This window comes from Alosa alosa, chromosome 22 (genome assembly GCF_017589495.1).
Source record: "Alosa alosa isolate M-15738 ecotype Scorff River chromosome 22, AALO_Geno_1.1, whole genome shotgun sequence".
Lineage (NCBI taxonomy): Eukaryota > Metazoa > Chordata > Actinopteri > Clupeiformes > Clupeidae > Alosa > Alosa alosa.
The window spans coordinates 22,371,262-22,391,261 of NC_063210.1; the positions used below are offsets into that span (position 1 = coordinate 22,371,262).

The 20,000-nt window shown below is 45.2% G+C and overlaps 1 protein-coding gene across 1 annotated transcript in view; it reads left to right on the forward strand.

Annotated features, from left to right (window-relative positions):
- The window catches only part of arid5b (AT-rich interaction domain 5B), a 103,367-nt gene that overhangs the window by 71,542 nt on the left and 11,825 nt on the right, over nucleotides 1-20,000 (forward strand). The window contains 3 exon segments of the mRNA XM_048233051.1: nucleotides 64-310; nucleotides 3,334-3,386; nucleotides 5,530-5,627. Of these exon segments, the coding sequence (XP_048089008.1) occupies nucleotides 64-310; nucleotides 3,334-3,386; nucleotides 5,530-5,627 (398 nt within the window).

A 20,000-nucleotide genomic window follows, 5' to 3' on the forward strand; every position in this document is an offset into this window, starting at 1 on the left:
AGATCAGGTTAGCGTTAGCTTAGCTTAGTATGCTAACTAAAGCTGTGAATTCCTAACCCCCAGGTGAAGGCAGAAACAAAGGCTGCGGCAGCGTCCAACAAGCCCAAGAACGGCAGCACCAGCAGCAGCAGCAGTAATGGCAGCCACTGTAAGAAGCCCACGTCGTCGGCGGAGGAGAAGCTGAAGCCCAGCGGTGGGGACGAGGGCAGTGAAGGGGATGAGGAGCAGGCCTTCCTCGTGGCCCTCTACAAGTACATGAAGGAGAGGAAGACGCCCATCGAGAGGATACCGTACCTGGGCTTCAAACAGAGTGGGTACCCGGCAGCCATTTTAGTTCTCTAGCTCCTCTCTTCTTTATTGTTTCTTCTTTTTTTGTCTGTTTTTTTTTTTCACTTTCTCTCTCTTTTAACTTTCTCTTTTGTTTGGTCTTCATTTATTCTATCCCTTTATTTCTTTCATTTTGTCACATTCTTTTTTTTTGCATTCTTCTCTTTTTCTACAGTATCGTTCTGTCTTTTTCTGGCCGTTACGGGAATCGCTTACTTCCCCTCAGCCATTGTCTCAGATGTCCTTAAACTGCTGGAGGACTGACAGTATTGACAGTCTCACAAAGGAACCAGGAAAGCTTTGTTCAAATCAGCCAACGTAGTAGTAGTAGTAGCCGTTAAGTTCACACTGACACAAAGCTAAGGGGCGGTGTGTTGTATTCAGGGCCTCTATTCAGCACCCATCCGTGGTTTGGGAGGGGGGTCGGTGGATGGGAATAGACTCTCTACAAACATGGGAATCCACTTATGAGCGCTCTGCCTGCTGAAGAGGACATTATCCCCGTCTCTCATTTGACAGGAAATTACAACCCATGTTAACAGCTGAAATCTATTGCTTATTCTTCCCATTTTAAAAAGCAAGGGGAAGGGGGGCGGACAAGTTGTAATGTTAATATCTTCTGCAGGGTTGCAAAGTAGGTCAGTATGGCTTAAGAAAGAAGAAACAATTATTCCTCGTCAGCTCGCTAGCTCTCATTTGATGCTTCCTGCTTCTCAGTCGAAGCACATGGTTAGAATCGTTTAAAGTTGTTTATCTTGAAACTGAGACGAGCTGCATACAGACAATGTTTTTCTTTTTGCCATATGAATACTGAAGGCTACTGAGTTTATTCATTAATAGTTTTAGCCGTGAATTTTCCTCTTTGTTTCTATCCAGGCGGGTCTTGTTGCCTCGATTTACCCACTTTACTGCAGTTACAGTCTAATGTGGGGTACTTGGACACCGTGGCAGCAAGACATTCACTGAATAACATCTTTTACATTTGACTTTTATAGTAGGCGCACTGCAATTGAGAGTTTCTAACACACACACACACACACACACACACACACATAATATTGTAAACATCTCAGAGGCGTTTTGTCCTGATACGGAGAAAAGTATGAAGGCGGCGTTCAAGCCCTCAGACTCCTTATCATATCACTGGTCTCCACAGACCCACATAGCTGCGTAACAGGCAATTCAAAGAGCCAGGCAGAAAGGAAGCCGTTTTATCTTGCGTAGGTTGAACAAGCCCTTAGTCAGTACTGCAAGGTCACAGAGAGGTCATTAAGGAGTGCTGGGAAAAAAAGGGGCAGCGTGGGATTGCCAATTACTGCAATCCAGACTGCACATATTTACACTTAGTGTGAACGCTTTATTTCCTGACATGCCACTAGTCTGCTGCAGGAAACGTTAGCAGTTAGCATCATCCGTTTGTCTGCATTAGATACAGCTCAGGAAGTACATGTAGGGTTATTGCGTTGTTGTGGGTAGTAGACCGTGTTAGCATGCTACTCTGACACTCATAGTGCAATACTGCAATGCTACTGTCAGAGGTCAACAGACGATCTCAGTATTACTGTTATCTGCTTAACACAGACAGCTGCAGAGTGCAATATTTTCTTGAATATGCTGAATATAATTTTAACATTTTTTTTTTATATAGGCATGACTAAAATAGATGCTCTTGAAAAACAAACATGCCTGCAGGGAATTTAGTGGATCTGCTAATCAGTAGCTAAAACTGTCCACCTGGTGTGTGAATATATGAACCAATCAGGAAAGTCCCTGAGGGATGGGCATCCTGCCTGCCAGTTAGTTATGTTTTTGTAGGGAGGGGCTAGACGGCGGTTTACAAGTCCGCTGGACACAAGAAGGAAGTACCCGAAGCAACATCTGATAAATAAGCAATGCGTCCTATCAGTGAAATATCACACTTGGCGACAGTGTAACAACAAAAGATTTATTACAGAACTCCTGTGACCTTTATTGTAGCCCCGCTTGGGCTGGAGGTGTATTACATTTTGTCTTGCGGACGTGCGCGCACACACACACACACACACACACACACACACACACACACACACACACACACACACACACACACACACACACACACAAAACACACAGACACACCACACACACACACACACACACACACACACATTTGCAACTCTCACTCAGTCAAGAGCTTAAACACACACTCCCCCATTCTTTAAGCGAGAGAGTGTGATGTTTAGCGCCCTAGCTCCAAATGTCATTTATGAACTGCGTTAAAGCACTGGCACTGCTTGTTTGTTTGTGTGTGTGTGTGTGTGTGTGTGTGTGTGTGTGTGTGTATGCCGGGCATCATCACTGAAGTGTGTGTGTGTGTGTGTGTGTGTGTGTGTGTGTGTGTGTGTGTGTGTGTACTCTGAAAGATCGGATCTCGATGGATTGCTTTTCTGCTGGCAAAGAATGTCATTTGCTTCCTGATCATTACTTTCCTTTTTTTCTTTCTCTCTCTCTCTCTCTCTCTCTTTCCCTCTCTCTCTCTCTCTCTCTCTCTCTCTCTCTCTCTCTCTCTTGCTCTCGCTCACTTTCTCACTCAAAGTTAATTCAAAGTGGATGTGCTTCATTAAATTGACACTAATTAAGGTAGCTGTGCTTATATGAAAGGCGAGTCTGGTTAGTATTCATGGGGCAAAAATATGGGGAAATAATGAGGATGAAATGTTGACAGCTTTGTGTTGATTTTATTTAATAGTTTCTTTCTATCTGTCTTCTGTTGTAAAGATGAAAGCAATTTAAACAATGTTTGTGTGTGTGACTGTGTGTGTGTGTGTGTGTGTGTGTGTGTGTGTGTGTGTGTGTGTGTGTGTGTGTGTGTGTGTGTGTGTGTGTGTGTGTGTGTGTGTGTGCTTATGTGCTTCTCTGTGTGTGTGTGTTTGTGTGTGTGTTTGTGTGTGTGTGTTTGTGTGTGTGTGTGTCTCTCTCTCTCCTCTCCTGTGTCATTGATCCTGGTGCTTATTGTCCCTCTGACAGTCAACCTTTGGACTATGTTTCAAGCTGCTCAGAAGCTGGGAGGATACGAGGTGGTGAGTACCTTCAGCACTTCTTTGAAGAATATGTGCCATCAAACGCACACACACACTTGCTGGACACACATACACACACACACACACACACACACACAATTGCTGGACACACATATACACACATACCAACACATACACACACACACACACACTCCCCTCTGGCTCTCGGCTAGCTCCTGAAGCAGAAAAGCTAGTGGATCCCCCCCCCCCTCTCTCCCTGTCTCCTCTGGAGCCACGCAGTAAACGGCAGGCTGCATCAAAGCCCTCCGGCCCATCGCAACTCAGCTGAGTCCCGGCCAGCTTGTTTTGTTTTGCCCCCCCCCCCCCCCACATGAACCACTTGTGAAAAACACATGTAAGTTCCCTTAACCTGCTGCTGTTTCTAAGAAAAAGGAAATGATGCTGTATACTGAAGTCTGACCCCAGTGTTTGTAGCATTCCCCACATGGTGCACTGTATAGTGACTAACTGTATGGTGCCCCTCTTTCAGTTGAACTCACTCAACGTTAACCAATGGCATAACCCCCCACACACACACACACACACACACACACACACACACATACACTCTCTCTCTCTCTCTCTCTGTCTCTCTCTCACACACACACACACACACACACACTCACTCACACACAGTTCAGTTTATTAAACGCCTGACTGCTTCTTAAGAAACTTCAGAAAGGAACACTGACATAATTATTTTGTCAGAAAGTGGGGAGGGAGACAGGTTGTTTGGATGCAAAGTAAACAGGAAATGATTCATGAGAAATTGTGAGAGATTTTCTCACAAAATAATTTCACCCAAATGCTTTTTATGTCTGTGTGTGAGTGTGTGTAGGTGTGTGTAGGTGTGTGTGTGAAGGGTTGCATTTGTGGAACAGGAAACCCAATATTTCACACACATCAAGTGAGGGCACATTCGGTGTGCTGATATGTATGTGCCTTGTATCATGCAGACTCTAGCAGCTTGATAGTGCAGAGCAGCTTGATAGCGCTTAGCTTTGGCATAGAGCCGTCACACACACATACACACGTCAATGCAGTCACATACATATACTCCCCCTCTCGACACAAACACACACACACACACAAACACACACACACGTACACACATCAATCTGAATTTTGTCTTTGGCCTGGCCTGACTTTTCCTAGTCTCCTTTAACAACATATCCTACACACACACACACACACACACACACACACACACACATGAATAAAAACATGCAGGTCCGGTGATATTATGGATAAAGACTTTTATAGGAGGCCCACTGAGGCCATAGCACAGACGTATTTTCCATTCGCTTTGCTGTCCAGACCTTGAGCTTAGCTACACTCAGAAGCCATTCCCATCACAAATACATCTGCTCCACTAAGCTCAATGCCTGGACATAAGTTCGACCCCTGCGTTACATTCAGTCATGGTCACACATAATGCTCTCTCCCATACAAATGTAATCTTTTGCCTCTTTAGCCGTAGCTGTACAAGTGCACGACACAAATGGCATGTGCAGAAATTAATCATCCGAATAAAAAGATTTCAGTCGAATTACATTTAGAGAAAAATAGGCCCCGTAATGCAGTCTGCCGTTTAATAAACCACTTCACATTGTGAAAGGAAATAATTCAGCAGCAAGATTTGCCGTTTTGATTTCTGTCTGAAAGTGCAGATGCTGAAGGTTAACCCTTCAACATCCATTTGGAATACAATTGTCATTAAAAATCCATGATTCGTTATGAATCAGTATTCAATTGAATGGGCAACTCATGGAAATATAATGCAGTCTCTGAAATAATGTATAATATCTAGACTATATAGTGAATTGATTAAATTCTCCTGTCATAACATGGCCTTATTTTACGTTATCAAAGCAGACAAGCCCCATGTATCTTTAAAGCAGTGGCCTTAAAAGCACTCTTTTAGAGGAGTCTGAATGAAGCCCACATCACTGGGGTGACATCTCCATGCACAGTTCAGCTTCAGGCATCTGATTGTGGAATGTCCTTCTAACCCCCCCCCTTTCTCTCTCTCTATTTCTCTCACTTTTTACCTTGCTTTCTGACTTTTCTCTCTGTCTCCTTGGGTATCTCTCTCTCTCTCTCTCTCTCTCTCTCTCTCTCTCTCTCTCTCTCTCCTCTGAAGATCACAGCTCGTCGACAGTGGAAAAATGTATACGATGAGCTCGGCGGTAACCCTGGAAGCACCAGTGCAGCCACGTGCACGCGGAGACACTACGAAAGGTACGGAGAACAACACCTCTGACCTCTGACCCTTGACCCTTAGTTTTTGGATTTTTTTCCCCTAAAAAAGATTTACCGAATGTTGGAAAATGAACGTTCTAAAGATTATCTGGGTTCATTGAATTCAACATAGAATTTTAGAACCTTGAATTGTTGTGGAACAGGATCTTATATTAGAATGTTCAAAAACACACACCTTTAAGGGTTAAAACACCATAGTTCATAATCGTTTCCCTTAGACAAGAAAAATGTCAGGCCAATCAGCGACGAGAGGGGAAGACGAAATCTAAACTTATTGTGATAAACAGTAGCAGCAACACCTGCAAACGTCAGAAATATGCAGAAATGTATTTACAGCAAAGGTACCCACATACATTGTTTCCTGACTGCTGATGCTGCTTATTGTCAATTTGGAAAGTTTAGGCAAAGTAGGAAGTAACGTTATAAATCTCTGATCAATATGATTGGTAAGGCTGGACAATGATTTCAAAGTTAGTGCCTGTCGCGATGCAAATGTTGTAAATGTGTCCCAATCGAGAGTTACCAGTCTCTATTCACTTAGTGAATGAGTTTGTATTTTTCCAGGCTATCCAGGCTAGCCTTTTTGCTGCCATTTGCTTTTGGCTTTTTTGTGATGAAACGCCAGCTGACAGTGATACTGTAACCCTGGAGGGCAATGCACCCTCTACGTCTGCATGACAGGGCTGGCAGCAAGCTAGTCCCTGTGGATCATTGGGATAAGCAGGCCAAGGACATCTACTGTTTTATAGACCTGCTATTAAGCAAAACAGAAGGTTGCCTATGCCACACAAAAAGGTTCCACCAGCTAGACAGAAGCTTGTATGGATCACTGGCACGTCTCTGAGTTCTCGGCAGCATCCCGTTGGCTTCTTGAGATCTAAGTCGGATGTGTCAGACTCAGACAGCTCAGTGCCGAGAGGACTGGCTTGTGAACACAAAGAGTTCATAGCAACGTTGCTTTTTTTGATCCTGTGACTTTTTTAAGCTCTTTCTGTCATTGTGAAAGAGTTCGCCAATCACCGATTTATTTATTACTGAGGACATCTACTGTAATATAGACCTGCTATTAAGCTAAACAGAAGGCTGCCTATGCCACAGAGAAAGGTCCACCAGCCAGACAGAAGCTTGTATGGATCACTGGCACGTCTTGGAACAAGCAAACTGTTCTGTTTTGCTTAATAACAGGTCTGTATTACAGTAGATTACAGTAGATGCTGAGTGTCAGAGGAGAGGATCTGCTGCGGCCTCAGTCAAAGGGAGTGTGTGTGTGTGTGTGTGCGTGCCTGTGTGTGTGTTTGTGTGTGTGTGTGTGTGTGTGTGTGTGTGCGCGTGTGTGTGTGTGTGTGTGTGGCGCTGAGGGCATTTGTGTTGCTATGTATGGAAATGAGAGTGCGCTGAATGTCAGGTCGTGGGTATGGAGCTATGGGCAGGTTAGTGTATAGATTTATACAAATATGAATAGGTGTATTTCTGGAGTGTGTGTGTGTGTGTGTGTGTGTGTGTGTGTGTGTGTGTGTGTTTGTTTGTGTCCATGTGTGTGTGTGTTTGTGTCCATGTGTGTGTGTCTGTGTATGGGAACTGGTGTGTGGGTATTTGTGTGTGTGTGTGTGTGGGTGTCTGTATGTGTGTCTGTGTGTTTGCATGCACATGTGTGTTTGTGGGGCGCGTGGGTGATTGTGACCGTGCTCTGCACTCAATATCACCCCTCGCATGGATCAATGCAGAAGCTCAGGAGGCATACACACACACACACACAGGAGCCACACACACACAGACACACACACACACTCAGGAGGCACTGTGGCAGCGGCGGGGCCCTTTTCCTACTCGTTGTTTGAAAAACTATGCAGTGTGACCTTTTAAGATCTTGTCAAGAGCCACCAAATGCACACACACACACACACACACACACACACACACACACACACACACACACACACACACACACACACACACACATACACACACACACACACACACACACACACACACAGCAATGTATTGGGCACAGAAATGTATTGGAAGTTGTCTTTTAGAGATCTTGTCAGAACCATACCAAACAAGCACAGATACCAGACACACATACACAGACACACACACAGACACACATACGCATACACTACAACAGTGAGGTGTGTTGTTAGCACTTTTGTCACGAATCACACACACATAAACAAACACACAATCTCTTTCTCCCTCTCTCTCTCTTTCTCTCTTTTTGTCTTTTCTCTTTCACACACACACACACACACATACACACACACACACACACACACACACACACACACTGTTATACTCTGACGGAGTGTTTGGAGGTCAGACAGGTGGCGGCCGCAGCATCGGTGTGTCTGCCAGCTGTTCTCCGGCTCCGGCAGCACCACTTCGATCCACAGAGCTAATATCCCCAGGCCAAGAATACGGGGAGTATCCTTAACCGATGAAAAAGACATGAACGAAAAGAGGACAAGAACAAGGAAGTTGGGGCATGCTGGGTCAGTGTGCACAGCTATGTGCTGATAGCTCTTAACTGTGCTGCTGTTCTGTGCACAGTACATGTGTGTGTGTGTGTGTGTGTGTGTGTGTGTGTGTGTGTGTGTGTGTGTGTGTGTGTGTGTGTGAAGGAGACAGAAAGAGAAGGCAATTAATTGCAGTCATTTTCCCGGCAAATGGAAAATTGGAAAATTAAAATGGAGAATTCTGGTCCTCTCACCCTGGTCCAAGTGATGGAGTAGATTTATCCGATTGTGGGAAAGTTTTTTTCTTTCAGGAAAGGAAATGTGTGTGATGCTGACTTAGGAGGGGGGGTGGGGGGGGTTCATTGTCCTGGGAAAAATCCCTCAGAGCCCCAAACTCAAGTGGCTTTTCATAAGGTGGCCTGGGTAGAGCCTGTCCATAATATAAAGGTCCCCAAACCACAGATGGGAATGTGGATGGCTGAGGTTTGTTTTTACAAGGGACTTCAATTCTGCTCAACAAGCCACACTTGCCTTGATCTTTGGCCTGCATTCTGGGTTTTTTCTTCTTCTCATTTTCCAACAGTAAACGAGTAAACCAAACCCTTAAAAGCTCTCTGTTAATCATCCCAACTTTGAAGCCATCTTGTTCTGTTGCAGGAAGCAGCTGACTTTTGAACAGATGTTGTCCAGATATGGCCTGCATATGACCTGGTTATGGTCTGATATGGTCTGGGTATTACCTGGTTATGGTCTGGATATGACTTGTTTATGGCCATAATATGGCCTAGATATGGTTTTGATTTGGTCTGGTTATGGCCTGGATATAGCCTGGATATGACCTGGTTATGGCCTGGATATGACCTGGTTTTGGCCTGGATATGGTCTGGTTATGACCTGGTTATGTCCCAGAGCCGGACTTCAGACTCAGCTGCTACTGTATGTCGGGTTTTCCAAGGAGTAGACAGTACATCAGTAATCTGGAAGTGTAAAAAATGGCCTGTCATGCACTGTAGTGTAACAAAGCTCATCATCCCTCAACAATCAATACACCACATCCACTAAGGCTTTTTCTTCAGCACCCACAGTCTTCCCTAATGATATTTATTTTACACGCTCACAAGATTGGCTATCTGCTTTTATAAGAGGGAAATAGAAAAAAAGAACATAGATTACAAATTAGGTCATTAAAAATGACATCAATAACCTTGAGCGAGACTGCTGCATCCCTCCCTCCCTCTCTTCCTCCCCTTCCCTCGCTCTCTTGCTCCGTCTCTCTCTCTCTCTTTCTCTTCCCCTCTCTCTGCTTTTTAATTATATAGGTCAATGGCGCTGATCAATTTGGTGCTCCTATTTATTTGATCTCGTTCTTTTTTCCTCCCTCCAACTCGCTCACCCTTGCTGCAAAACGGCTCGTTCCGGAGTGTTCCGGAGAGTTCCAGAGTGCTCCGCGCCGCTTGCTGAATGCCACTCTCAGCAGATAACCGCGGCACTCTGAGACCTATATCGTAACTAAGCAGCTTCAAGCGGCAGTCCCCCACACATACAAACACACACTTCCACAGCAACCTATTTTGTCTATTTTGTGTCAGAAGTGGTCCACCTCATTGGCCCATTAATCTGCAGACCCCCTTCAGGCCTGGAAATCTGCCTTGAGTCTGTATAATTTAACAAGCGTATGCCGTATGTAATTATTCCCGGTCTGTGGCCATAAATTGACACTCAGAAAAGGATCTAAGTGTTGAATGTGAAGTGGGTCGTGTTGTCAGGCGCTGGAGGCAGAGCCATGTGGCTTTTTTTTTTTTACTGAATAAGCGAGAGAAAAAAATACCCTGGAAATGAAACACACAATTCCAAGATGTATTGATTCTCTGTCTCTCTCTCTCTCTCTCTCTCTCCATCTCTCTTTTCCAGTCAGCCCACCTCCCCGGAATTAATGTTTTCTCTGAATTCCAGTCGGTCGCGCTCCAGAGCGCACATCCTTGAACCTATAGCAGAGTATGACAGCTTTTAATGCAACTGCTTTAAGTGTGGTTTAATGATCTCTCTCTCTCTCTCTCTCTCTCTCTCTTTCCTGGTGCCTTTGCCTCTGGTGAGCCTTGCATCAGCTGTTTTCAGTGGCCCCCAGGAGACTTAGAGATTGCTGTGTGTGTGTGTGTGTGTGTGTGTGTGTGTGTGTGTATGTGTGTGTGTGTGTGTGTGTGTGTGTGTGAGTGTGTGTGTGTGTGTGTGAGTGTGTGTGTGTGTGTAGGGGGGTGCAGTCTACTTAATTGGAAGATGCAGTGAATGCATTGATGCACACCCTGTTGTTAAGTTACAGTGTGTAATAGACTGTTCTAATCCATTAGACGATTCCACTGCAGAAACCACAGCCCAATCTCTGTTTTCTCTCTCTCTCTTTCCCTCTGGCAAGCATCCATGTTTGTCAGACTGCCATCAAAGGCTCTCCTATTTATTCACACCTTCTTATAATCATCTGTTTATCGGCAGTTTATTATTTTTTTTGTTGCGGCGCTAATGAAATTACCTAATCGGGGGGAGAGTCGCGGTGACATTGTGGGTGTTCACAACTGACAAAACCTAATTAAAAATCTTGATTGATCTAATTAGTTTATCACCGCAAAAAAAAAATAAAAAAAAACAAAAAAAAAAATTTCATTTAAATTTACAGCCTCATTTGCCCTGGTAAGATGCCATGGTTTTTTCACTCTCCAACAAGACTAAAGTGATTCTTTCAACAGCTAACAGCTCGAGGATGATTAATTGATCGTCAGCCTGAGACGTTTTCCCCCACTCAAAGGTAAAGCTTCTTCTGAGTCGAGTTTGCCAAGGCATTCAAACAGAGGGAAAATAAAAACGCCCTGGCCATCATTACCATTGCCAACGTGTTACTCATCAGCTACATCTACTGAGTAAATATACCACTTGTTCTCGCTGGCTCTGACTTGATTTTTGTGTGTGTTGAGTACTCCAATAGCCCTCGCCAGTCATGTCTTGAGGTTTTGCGGGTAGACTTAATCTGAGTCACCGCTGGATTTTGTGCCGGACTCCCTTTGTGTTTGTGTTTGATGATGAAGTGCAAAGCCTCAATAACACTGTTGTTTTGTTACCTACAGTATATGCTCAGTTATGGATGTTTGCATTATGTTTCATTTTTTTGTGAGGCAGCAGTAATGGAATTTGGTCTTTTTCATCTTAGCTCAAGGCTAAAGCAGGACTGCACCACTTCAACTTTTACAAACGTGTTGGACTTGGTTTTCATGGGGCCATGCCCAATTCCGCCTCCCATTCTACATCCCCTGGTTATTTTTACATTTCTTTTATATAAAGCTTGGATTTTTTTTTCATCTGGGAGTAGTTATTTTCCACCCTCTTAGCAACCGTGGTATTGATGTAGTTTTTGTGTACACATGGCTTACTTGTGCTTTATCACACCAAATTGTCTTCAGTGGGAGGGGAAAAAAATACAGGAACTAAAAGGCTGTGTTTGTATTGGGATCCAGAGAGAGAAAGAGAGAACAAGGAACTGTTCAAAGGGACTTGTTGAGCAAGCATAGCCCTTTAATTTAATGTCTTTAAGATCATTACTGCGGAATGTGGCCTTAATTTAGAGCGAATCCAAATGCACTATCCAGCTATCAAGAGTAGAGGGAGAATTTCTCTCATTCCAGCGCCCATTGGTTAGTGTCACACGTTTAATAATTAAACTTAGTGGTTGAAGTTAATGAGGTTCTTGCCCTTGAGAAGGCATGAGGTAAATTTAGCTTCCAAAAGCCAAGAATGACAAACATAAAAGGTCTGGGTTTCATCCAGTAATTTTGTTAAGCTCACAAAGTCTGCACAGTTTTGGGGTCGTAACTCTTTTTAGTTTGCTCCTGCAAGTGATTGGAACAAGCTGCAACATACACTCAAACTCACTGATCTCATTTCGTTTAACACGCTCAAACGAACAGTGCAACAAGCAGTAGATTGCTGTACATGCTAATCACACTAAATCAGATATCTTTCTGTTCTCTTTTTACAAAGAATATTCCTTGTCCTGTTGTTTCGTAGCGAGTGTAGGCCATATTGTATTGTAAATAATGTCCACTTAAACTATATGAATGTGGATTAGCTCAGAGGTTGACATCTAGACTTACACATTCTGGGTTCAAAACAAAATAACTTAAGAAACAGTTTATGTATGTTTAATATCTCTCTCAATCTCGCTCTCTTTTGTAACTGGCAAACTGTACCACAGTAAAGAATGTGTCTCTTTTTTTAAGCACTCAGAATAACTTCCATGCTCACAGTCTTAAGTGGTTACTTGTTCTTGTCCACAGTAGCAATAATCATAAGTGTGTGTGTGTGTGTGTGTGTGTGTGTGTGTGTGTGTGTGTGTGTGTGTGTGTGTGTGTGTGTGTGTGTTTGAACAAAGCAGACCCTCCTGTTCTGCAGCTGCAGTCTCCATTATGCTCCAATAACAGGCCCCCGGTTATTTGTTGTAAGGTAGCATCAGAAACCTGCTCAGCTCCAACTCAGCCTTGTCAGTCCTTCCCTCTTTCTCTCTCTGTCTCTCTCTTTCTTTCTTTCTCTCCTCCAACCAATCACTACCCCTCTCTCCCTCTGTCTCTATCTCCTGCCCTACCTTCTCTCTTCCTCCTCCCCCTTTCTCTCTCTCTCTCTCTCTCTTTCTCTCTCTCTCTCTCTTTCTCTCTTACTATGAGCCTCTGGGAAGGTTTTGAGGAGGGGGGGAGGGGGCTCATTTCGACAAGCAGTCATTAGGGAGCAGTCACTCAGCCACTTAGTCCCTGCTTTCTGAGCGTTAACCCAGCCACGACACCCAGTCTCCACTAATGCTCTGCTACTATTGGACCCACTCACAGTTCCTGGATCCAGCAGTCACACACACACACACACACACACACACACACACACACACACACACACACACACACACACACACACACACACGAAAAAAACACCAAGATGAATGGGCATTTTAAATTGTTGATGTCAACTAGCATTTGTCTCAGGTATTAGGAGATTGGGGGTTGGGGGCTGTGGGGGTGAACAAAGACAGAATGATTTGCATTTTGTGCAAATTTACGGAGCAGGTTTTTTTTACAGGCGGGTAAAGTGATAAAAATAGCGGTAGTTTGGCCGAGGGCTGAAATAATTGTAATGACAATGTTTACATCCTGCTTGGCGGAGGTGCTGAGAGAGGTCTCCCAGCCGAGCAGGATGCCATCTAGTGACTGAGTGAGAGTACTGCAGCCGTGTCTGTCTAATAAAGTGAAATAATGGAAAAAATAATATTAAACCTGGCAGCCCACCAGAAAATAATTTAATGCTTAGTGCAGTCATGTAGGGCTTATCTAAACATTGGCCTCCCTTCATAACATGAGGGGATTTTCAAGCATTACTTTAAAAAAAGAGAAGAGAAAAAGAGTCTTGGATAATGAAGCACCCACAGCATTCTGACCAGATTGAGCCAAATTTGTGTCAGTGAAACCAAACAAGACCTAAGGGCACCATAGGACATGAGTAGGATATTATAATCGCTGCTTGTACTAGGTGACCTCTGGTGTCTTTGAGGCACTGGGGCTTGCCCTCTTGGCTCACACACACACACACACACACACACACACACACACACACACAAACACAGCAACCCCCCCAGGACAGGAACACTGACTAAACCGTTTGCCCAAGCTCTCTCTCTCTCTCTCTCTCTCTCTCTCTCTCTCTCTCTCCCCCCTACTTCCCTCTCTCTCTCTCTCTCTCTCTCTCTCTCTCCCTCCCCCCTACTTCCCTCTCTCTCTCTCTCTGCCATTCCCACATGTTCTTTTATGGAACATTACATGTTCTGAATGCATTCCGTGATTAGTCTCTTCTCGCCCCGGTTACTGTAGCAACGCTGGACGGAGATAAATATTTTTCCTCAAATGCGAGCCTATTAGATTACATAACCGTTACATAAACCCACCCGGCGCACACAGCTATTCCTGAGGACAAAAGGAAACCAAAACAGTGCACATTGATTGTGAAATCAAGCACAAATAAGCCAAAGTCATTTTCCCCCTAAGCAACCGCTTATTAAATATTAGTAATTCTCTCACAACGAGAGACGAAAATAAACAGCATGGCCACAGGCTGAAGCAAGTACTGCTGATTTCTGCTTACAGGTTTCAATGTAGCGCTAAGCTGTGTCCTCCAGGGTTTTTTATTATACTGTAAGACTTAAATCGATTGGCAAGGGATGCGCATGCTGTGAATCGAGTTGATTGAGTTCTGGGTACTCATATTAAACGCAGCTACGCAGCGTGCTCGACAAGTCTGATATTGTGTGTGGATGCATTACCGTTTGACCGTGTGTTGCTGCCTGCCCGCTTGTCTGTCTGTCTAACGCTGTCTAGCACATTAAATAGTCATGTTTCCTTTGGAAAGCAACATGGGGAGAAGCTCAGTGGCTCTGTGTAATTCCAGTACCAGACCAGACAGTGTTAGCAGAGGTGCAGGTTTAGGTTACATATAGAGGATAATACATCTCTGCAACAGCACTTATGGATATTGCACTTTGTACATGATCCTTTTTAGTTAGTAAAGGTTATATAAGTCTTTCTGCCCAGGGGTCGCATATCCTCCATGCATGTCAGCCCTTGCGTCAGAATAGTCTGTGCTACGTTATGTCAACGGCACCTTAAGTCAAATATGGTATGGCAATGGCCGGATTACTCTCTGTGTCTATGCATTTCCTAATTTAGACGGTCTGATCTCTGGGCACCACTGCTGTCAGCCCCAGCCCCCCCCCCCCCCCCTTCTGTGGTATCGCTGTGTGAGTGTGTGTGTGTGTGTGTGTGTGTGAGGAGGGGTGACATCAGCAGAAGTGTAGTGGAGGGGAAAGAGCTGCTGCTGCCAACGAAGTGCTGAAGGTGGCCGTTTGAAGCAGGAAGTCCCCCCTGCTCCCCCCATCCACTCCCCCACGGTGATGCCCTGACCTCTGCCACAGTCAGCTTCAGTTCTCTCCCAGTAGCCACAGGGCTGGGAAATGCCCCTGCGACTCTGAGTGAGCGGCGCTCAGCCCCGCTAACTGCCACCCCTAAAGCACACCCCTTACTGGATGGACTGCAGTTAACCCCCACACCCCTGAAGCAAACCTCTTACTGGATGGACTGAAGTTTAACAACCCCCCCCACACACACACACACACCCCACCCCTCCCCCACCTTAGTCATAGTTTCAATTCTCATACACTTACCATTATCTGGCTAAATTAGATGACAAGATAATAACTATATATAGATAGATAGATAGATAGATAGATAGATGCATAGATGGATATATATAGATAGATAGATAGATAGATAGATAGATAGATGATGGACAGACACATGGACATGGTACTCTACTCAACCTCACACACACACACACACACACACACACTCCTCGGGCTATTGTCAGCACCTGTGTGTCCTCTTCCTCCTCGTGCTCTCTGTCCTCCTCGTCGCTTTTTGGAAGGACACTCGGCTCCGTCGCCGCGTTCCCAGCATGCCGAGCGTGTGCCTGGATTTTTCTCTGGAACACTTCACCCCCAAGCGAGAGGGTGGCGGTGGGGTGGCGGGCATTGGCGGGCACGCCTCCTCCATCCATTGCAGGGGGGCGATGAATGCGCCACTTTGGAATAATTATTGTGTTCTTCGGGAGTGTAATTATTTTTAAAAAAGCTGCGGTGGTGGTGTGTGTGTCTTTTTTTTTCTTTTGTAGTTTTTTTTTGCCTGAATTGCTTATTATGGATATGAGAATTACGTAAAAGGATAAGAGCAGAGAGAGAGAGAGAGAGAGATAGAGAGAAAGAGGTAGATAGATAGATAGAGAGAGAGAGGTAGATAGAGAGAGAGATGCATCAAGGACATGGGGAGAGATGCTGCGACAGAATCTTATTAGCCACTCTGTGGCCCTCCTGGCGGGAAATGCAGGCAGGGGCCTGGAGTGAGATATCGACACACACACACACACACACACACACATGCGCGCACACACACACACACACACACACACACACATTCACACACGCACACATGCACACACACACACACACACACACACACACACACATACATACATACACACACACACACACACAAACACACACACACACACACACACACACACACACACACACACAAACACACACATACACACACAAAAATTGACACACCAGAACTGCACCAGAACAGAGAGAGAGAGAGAGAGAGAGAGAGAGAGGCGAGAGAAGAAAGAGAGAGAGAGAGAGAGAGAGAGAGAGAGAGAGAGAGAGAGAGAGAGCCAGTGCATGCAAGGATACATACATGTAGCAGAGGATATAGTGTGTGTGAGCAGTTTAGCCTCCTGTTCCTCTCCTGGGGCTAACAGCACCAGTAACAGTGCTAGTAGTAGCGTAGCGTAACATGGTAGTGTGATGATGGTGTGTGTGTGTGTGTGTGTGTGTGTGTGTGTGTGTGTCCGTGTCCGGAGGTTTCCGCTCGACTGGAGTGACCCCCTGTCGGATTCCTGCCCAGTGCGCTGACCCCCATCACTCGTCCGTGTGATGAATCGTCTGGTGCGCCTGTCGTCCTTCACTGTCTCCCTCCTCTTGTAGCTTCTCCCCGCACTGAGCTAGCCGCGCCGCCGTGATGCTATTATTGAGCTGTCTTATAGCTATGGTGGCAAGGTCATCGGTTCAAAAGCTCAGGAGCCAGTGTGTGTGTGTGTGTGTGTGTGTGTGTGTGTGTGTGTGTGTGTGTGTGTGTGTGTGTATTGATCAAATGCATACTGTATTGTAGGTGGCTTTGGTTAAAATGATCTGTCAGATGTCTATAATGCAAATTACAGATGTATGAGAGGTGTGTGTGTGTGTGTGTGTGTGTGTGTGTGTGTGTACATTTTGCATGTATAGGTGTAAATTGTTATGTGCGTATGCATGCGTGCATATGTGTGCATATTAACAGCTCCACTGATGTGTGTGTGTGTGTGAATGCTTCTATACAGTGTGTACAAATGACATATGCGTTACACGTATGCGTTATGCATATATGTGAGTGTGTTTGTGTTGGCCACAGCACTAGTGCCTGGAAGCCTTCACAGAAACCACACAGAGCGAAAGGCACCTGTTCACATGGACCATTTGTGCCCAAACCCTCAACGATCCGCCCTGCTAACTCTCCAGGCCTGCGGCCAGTCCAGACCGCTTTAAACCTCCACCTGAGCCGGCCAATCCACAATCAGCGCTTGCAGCCACGTTTTTTTCCATTTTTTTTTTTTTTCAATTTTTTTGGTTTTTTTTTTTTTTTGGTTTATCTGGCCTATAAACGAAACGGGTCATTGGTGAGAGGCGCTGAAATAGAAGACATAAAAATAAGCAGCACCGGGCGCGTGATTACAGATGGACCGCTCCGCTGCCGCCTGCTTTTCTTTTTTTCTTTCTTTTTTCTTTTTTTCGGATGGTGCAGATTTCTTATTAAATCTGTCTGTTTACCCAGAAGTCTGTCTGCCACTGCCTCCGAAACTCTTCGGTTTTCGGTGGGAGACGAGGAAAGGTAATTATAGAGAGTTGGCCCCTGCTGAAGATTTGGTGGAAAACAAGACAAAATAAATAAGGAACGTAACTCGGCACAGCGAAGCGATAGATGTTGCCAAGAGCCCTCACTGGTCGGCATGGTTATTTTATTAGAGGTATTATTGAAGCTGTTGAGCAACTGCGGTGGAATGACATGAGTAGGCAGGTGTGAATGTCTCAGCACGCCAACAGGTCGCATAGAATAGCACACACTACAACACATACGCAACAGTGACTTCTGTGGAATGGCCTGAGGAGCTCCTGACTGATATGAAAAGCCCCAGACACACAGACACAGACACACACACACACACACACACACACACACACACACACACACACACACACACACACACACACACACACACACACACACCTGCGCACAAACACACACACACACACACACACACACACACACACACACAAACACACACATACACACACAAAAGAATTGACACACAGAACTGCACACCAGAACAGAGAGAGAGAGAGAGAGAGAGAGAGAGAGAGAGAAAGAGAGAGAGAGAAACCCAGTGCATGCAAGGATACATACATGTAGCAGAGGATATGGTGTGTGTGAGCAGTTTGGCCTCCTGTTCTCTCTGGGGCGCAGCACCAGTAACAGTGCTAGTAGTAGCGTGGCGTAACATGGTAGTGTGATGATGGTGTGTGTGTGTGTGTGTCGATGTGAGGGCTGTGTGTGTGTGTGTCGTGATCGAGGAGGTTTTCCTTCGACTGGAGTGACCCCTGTGCAGTTCCTGCCCGTGCGCTGACCCCATCGCTTTCGTCCGTGTGATGAATGGTCTGAAGATGCGCCTGTCGTCCTTCACTGTCTCCCTCCTCTTGCTTCTCCGCACTAGGCTAGCCCATGCATTGATGCTATTATTGAGCTGTCTTATAGCTATGGTGGCAAGGTCATGGAGTTCAAAAGCTCAGGAGCCAGTGTGTGTGTGTGTGTGTGTGTGTGTGTGTGTGTGTGTGTGTGTGTGTATTGATCAAATGCATACTGTATTGTAGGTGGCTTTGGTTAAAATGATCTGTCAGATGTCTATAATGCAAATTACAGATGTATGAGAGGTGTGTGTGTGTGTGTGTGTGTGTGTGTGTGTGTGTGTGTGTGTACATTTTGCATGTATAGGTGTAGGGTGTTGTAATGCGTGTAAATGTAGTGCATATGTGTGCATATTAACAGCTCCACTGATGTGTGTGTGTGTGAATGCTTCTATACAGTGTGTACAAATGACATATCGTTACTGCATTATGCGTTATGCATATATGTGAGTGTGTTTGTGTTGGCCACAGCACTGGTGCCTGGAAGCCTTCACAGGGGAAACCACACAGAGGCACCTGTTCACATGGACCATTTGTGCCCAAACCCTCAACGATCCGCCCTGCTAACTCTCCAGGCCTGCGGCCCAGTCCAGACAGCTTTAAACCTCCCACCTGGGCGGCCCAATCCCGCAGTAGCGCAGCAGCCACGTTTTTTTTTCCATTTTTTTTTTTTCCATTTTTTTTTTTTTTCGGTTTATCTGGCCTATAAGCGAAAGCGGGTCGTGGAGTGAGAGAAGTAGCTGGAAATAGAAGACATAAAATAAGCAGCACAGGCAGCGTGATTACAGATGGACGGCTCGCTGCAGCCTACTTTTCTTTTTCTTTCTTTTTCTTTTTGGATGGTGCAGATTTCTTATTAAATCTGTCTGTTTACCCAGAAGTCTGTCTGCCACTGCCTCCGAAACTCGCCGGTTTTCGATTGGGAGGCGAGGAAAGGTAATTATAGAGAGTTGGCCCCTGCTGAAGATTTGGTGGAAAACAAGACAAAATAAATAAGGAGCGTATTTCGGCTGTGGCGATAGATGTTGCCAAGAGCCCTCACTGGTCGGCATGGTTATTTTATTAGAGGTATTATTGAAGCTGTTGAGCAACTCTTGATTGGAATGACATGAGTAGGCAGGTGTGAATGTCTCAGCACATAGCTAACAGGTCGCATAGAATAGCACACACTACAACACATACGCAACAGTGACTTCTGTGGAATGGCCTGAGGAGCTCCTGACTGATATGAAAAGCCCCAGACACACAGACACAGACACACACACACACACACACACACACACACACACACACACACAGACACACACACACACACACACACACACACACACAGAAAACTCCCTAGCTGCATAACCATGGTGCCGGTGTTGAGTAAGTCAGAATCATGTTCAAAGATATAATCAGCCACTGGAGATATAATCAGCCACTGGAGATATAATCAGCCACTGGAGAGCAGTGCCAGCCACCGACGCCTTTCAGTCCAGTCCAGTC